The 4,004-nt window shown below is 38.2% G+C and overlaps 1 protein-coding gene across 2 annotated transcripts in view; it reads left to right on the top strand.

The window, feature by feature from the left end:
• RC3H1 (ring finger and CCCH-type domains 1) overlaps positions 1 to 4,004 on the top strand; it is a 60,250-nt gene that overhangs the window by 52,000 nt on the left and 4,246 nt on the right. For both annotated transcript variants that reach the window (XM_012729279.1, XM_004688497.2), the window contains exons 15-17: positions 2,260 to 2,473; positions 2,830 to 2,920; positions 3,047 to 3,179. In XM_012729279.1, coding sequence (XP_012584733.1) covers positions 2,260 to 2,473; positions 2,830 to 2,920; positions 3,047 to 3,179 — 438 coding nt within the window. The remainder of the gene's footprint in view (positions 1 to 2,259; positions 2,474 to 2,829; positions 2,921 to 3,046; positions 3,180 to 4,004) is intronic.

The following is a 4,004-nucleotide window of genomic DNA, read 5'->3' as shown; positions in this document are numbered from 1 at the left end:
GAAGTACACTGCTGAGGGGAGCAGCGGGCGGGTCAGGAGAGGTCTGCCACGCCATGTGGTCACCTCCGGGGCAGGTGGGAATCGAACCCATGCGGAAGCGGCTTTAGATTCTCAGTGCAGTGCTTTAACCCGCTGCGCCACCAGGGAGGGCCCCACTGTTTTGTTTTTTAACAAAATATGATGTAATTAAAATATGTAACTATTTTGTCTTAATGCTTCATTAGATTTTGTTCGTTTAAAATTTTTTTAATGTTTATTTATAGCATTGATGTACAGTACATGCATGTGTTTAGGTGTATAGAGTCATACATACCTCTCTGCAGGTGTGTACACACACATTATGTGTATCATCAAAGCACAAAAGAAATAAAACTCTAGAAATAGTCAAACCCTCCTCTACATGCCTCCCTAATCTCATCTTACAGCCAACCTCTACTTTTTTAAAGATTTATTTATCTATGCATATAGAACTTGGGTACAGGCCAGAGGTGTGGGGGAGGAAGAGGATTCACCAGAGATAGAGTGGGGAGCAAACAGGCAGATGTACTGAAATACACTGCTGAGGGAAACAGTGGATGTGACAGGAGAGGTGGGCCATGCCATGTGCCACTAGGGAGGGCCCTGCCTAACTTCTTTGACTAGAGATATTCTCTATCCAGAATTGAGAGCTTACTATTATCATGGATCATTTACTACTACTAAAGAATTTTGTTTGCATGCTTCTACACCTTAAATATATATTTAAACTTGTATTTTTATAATCTTATTTTTGAAGACTATTTACATTTCTACCTGTAGTTAATTCATTTTAGTTGCTTTTAGCAGATGACATTGTATGATAACTTATACAATAAATAAATGAATGAATGAATAAATACATAGGATTCATTTTCCTGTTGATGGACATTTTGGTCTTTTGGTCATACACAGTGCTACAATGACATTCATTGTTGTGTGTATGTCTCCTTGTGCACATGCATTGAAGTTATGATTACTGGTGATACTGTGTTTAAAGGTATGCCTAAACCATTTGCCCACATTAACTCTTATGGAGGTTAACAAAGTTTTATGTGTGTGTATATATACACACACACACACACACACACGTTTTACCAATTTTGTAACAGTAAGATGGCATGGATGCTTACATATAAATGAAGTGGTAATGTAGCATAAATACAGTGGTATGCCAAGCAAAAAGAGACAATGAAAGATACAGAGGAGGAAAAGGCATGAGTGAATCTTCTTTTATGGTAGTATTAGAGAAGCATTGTTACAAATATTAGCAAAACAAGTCATTCCCTTAAGTCAGTAAATAATAAAATGTTTGCTAACCTAACCTTCATATAACTGAGTATCTTCTAAATGAGTGATAGGAATCTATCCCAGTGTTTCTCAAAATGTAATGTACATCTAAATTGCTTATGGATCTGGGCCTCCCTGGTAGTGCAGGGCTTAGTCTCAGTGCTATCAAGCTGTCGCTAGCCACTGCAACATGATCCCCTAGCCATAGAACTATCCCAAATATGGTCCAGCAGACCTTTCCTGTCTTGCCCACAGCTCCCCTCAGCAGTCTATATCAGTAGATCTGCCTGTTCTGTTCCCCTGTCTGTATTTGGTGAATCCTGTCACCCCCTATACCTCTGGCCTACATCTTAGTTCATGTATGTGTAAATAAATAAATCTTTAAAAAATAAATTACCTACGGAACTTTTAAAATGCTAGATGTAATTCAGTAAGACTAGGATTGGAAATGAGATTCTGTATTTCTAGTAATGATTCTTACACTGCTGGGTCTCATACTATACTTTGAGTATCAAGGCTCTAGAACTCGATTTCCATTCATATTTATCTTGGTGTGTGTTTGTTTTGACAATAACCACTTTCAACAATCTGTATTAGCCTCTACATTTTAAACAGCTTTTCTAACTAATGAGTTTTGAAATTGAGTGATTCATGACACCTATTTTGAAAGAGATGAATTAAAATAATGTAGAATTTAATGCAAGCATATATTTTGCATATAAGGGGGTAAATATTTGTCATGAAATTGTATAGGTATGTGCTGGTTTATTACGCAAAATATATTGTGAATGGTGGTCAAAAGTTTAAAAAGCAATGTTTTATATGACAGGTAAAGGCAAACAGAGGTTTTTCATTTTACCAATAAAAACATGATTTTCTTTGTTGGCCTTATTATAGCACTAATGGAAATTATGTTAAGTTTGGAATAGGATTTTCATTTTACTTTTTTACCAGAATGTGGAGAGTAAGGGAATGAGAGACCAACGATTGGATCTTCAGAGAAGAGCAGCAGAAACCAGTGATGATGACCTCATCCCATTTGGAGACCGACCAACAGTATCCCGGTTTGGTGCCATCTCTCGAACTTCCAAAACAATTTATCAGGGTGCTGGCCCAATGCAAGCCATTGCACCTCAGGGAGCTCCTACTAAATCTATCAACATTTCAGGTAAGTATCTCAGAGGTAGATCCTAGAGCCACCCCTACACATAGTTTGTTATATTGCTTTCTGTGATTTTCCAGAGCTTATGATCTTTAAACTTCTCTAGGGAATTATCTATGTAGAAAGATAATTATAACCCAGGGACTTATAGCTTGATAGACAAATTCAGATGTCTATATGAAAACAGCTTGTGTTTCTCTCAGTGGGGGAATAAAAACATCAACACCCTCTTACCATTGTGGTTGACATCTTTTCAGATAACTTTGTACATAGTATTCCTATGCCTCGTAGATTATGGGTATCTTAAAAGAAGAATCAAATCTCTGAATTACATCAGGCCATGGTAAATTATTGTCTTATAGATTATAGTCCATATGGAACCCATGGTGGCTGGGGAGGTTCTCCATATTCAACTCATCAAAACATGCCTTCTCAGGGACACTTCAGTGAGAGGTATGAGTCATTCTTTTTACTTAAACAAACCTTTAAAATTCTTTAATTTTCTTATTTTGTTTTTCCTGGTAAATATTTAAGAATATCAAAATTTAAATGTATTCCATATTTTCTTTCCCACCAAAGGGAGAGAATATCCATGTCAGAAGTGGCCAGTCATGGAAAGCCCCTCCCATCTGCTGAGAGGGAACAGCTACGACTAGAATTGCAGCAACTAAATCATCAAATAAGTCAACAGACCCAGTTACGTGGACTAGAGGTACCAGCTTACAGGCATTTTTTTCTTTCTTATTTTTTAAAAATTTATTTATTTATGCATACAGAACTGGGATAAAGGCCAGTGTTGCAGGGGTGGTGAGAGGCTTCACCAGAGACAGAGCAGGAAGCAGAACAGACAGATTGACGAATTACACTGCTGAGGGGAGCAGCAGATGGGCCAGGAGAGGTCTGCCATGCCATGTGTATCATCTCCGGGGCCAGGGTCTAAATCTCACTGAAGCAGCTGTGGCTAGCTTGCAGTGCTGAGTCCTAACCCATTGTACCACCAGGGAGGGCCCACATTCTTATTTTTTAAGGGTTCTCAGAGAAATGTTAAAGAGAGAAACTTTTAGGAACTATGTATGGACAGAATAGTCTTTCTAAAGTATTAGTATAGGTGGCCATTCTTCAAAGAATCTTAGTACTAAAATTTAGTTCTGGGAATAGAAAACTCATTAAAATCCCAGGTAGAGGTAATATTTTCTAATGGTACATTTAAGTTTAAGGTAGACAGCTTTTTTTTTTTTTTCTTAATAAAATTCTCTTTTTATTTTTTTAAAGATTTATTTATTTATGCATGTAAAACTCACTCCCAGAGGTGCAGGGAGTGAGAAGATTCACCAGAGACAAAATGGGTAGCAGAACAAGCAGATTGATAAAGTACAGTGCTAAGGGGAGCAGCGGGTGAGACAGGAGAGGTCTCCTGTGCCATGTGGGTCACCGCCTGGGCTGGGGATCGAACTCACACTGAAGCGGCTGCAGCCAGCTTGCAGTTTTGCCTCCTTACCCATAGCACCACCAGGGAGGGCCCATTTTTTTTTTTTTT

The sequence above is a fragment of the Condylura cristata genome, unplaced genomic scaffold (assembly GCF_000260355.1).
Source record: "Condylura cristata isolate star-nosed mole 26May11 unplaced genomic scaffold, ConCri1.0 scaffold00024, whole genome shotgun sequence".
NCBI lineage: Eukaryota > Metazoa > Chordata > Mammalia > Eulipotyphla > Talpidae > Condylura > Condylura cristata.
Note: the sequence above shows the minus strand (reverse complement) of the source record. Positions and strands in the feature narration are given on the sequence as shown.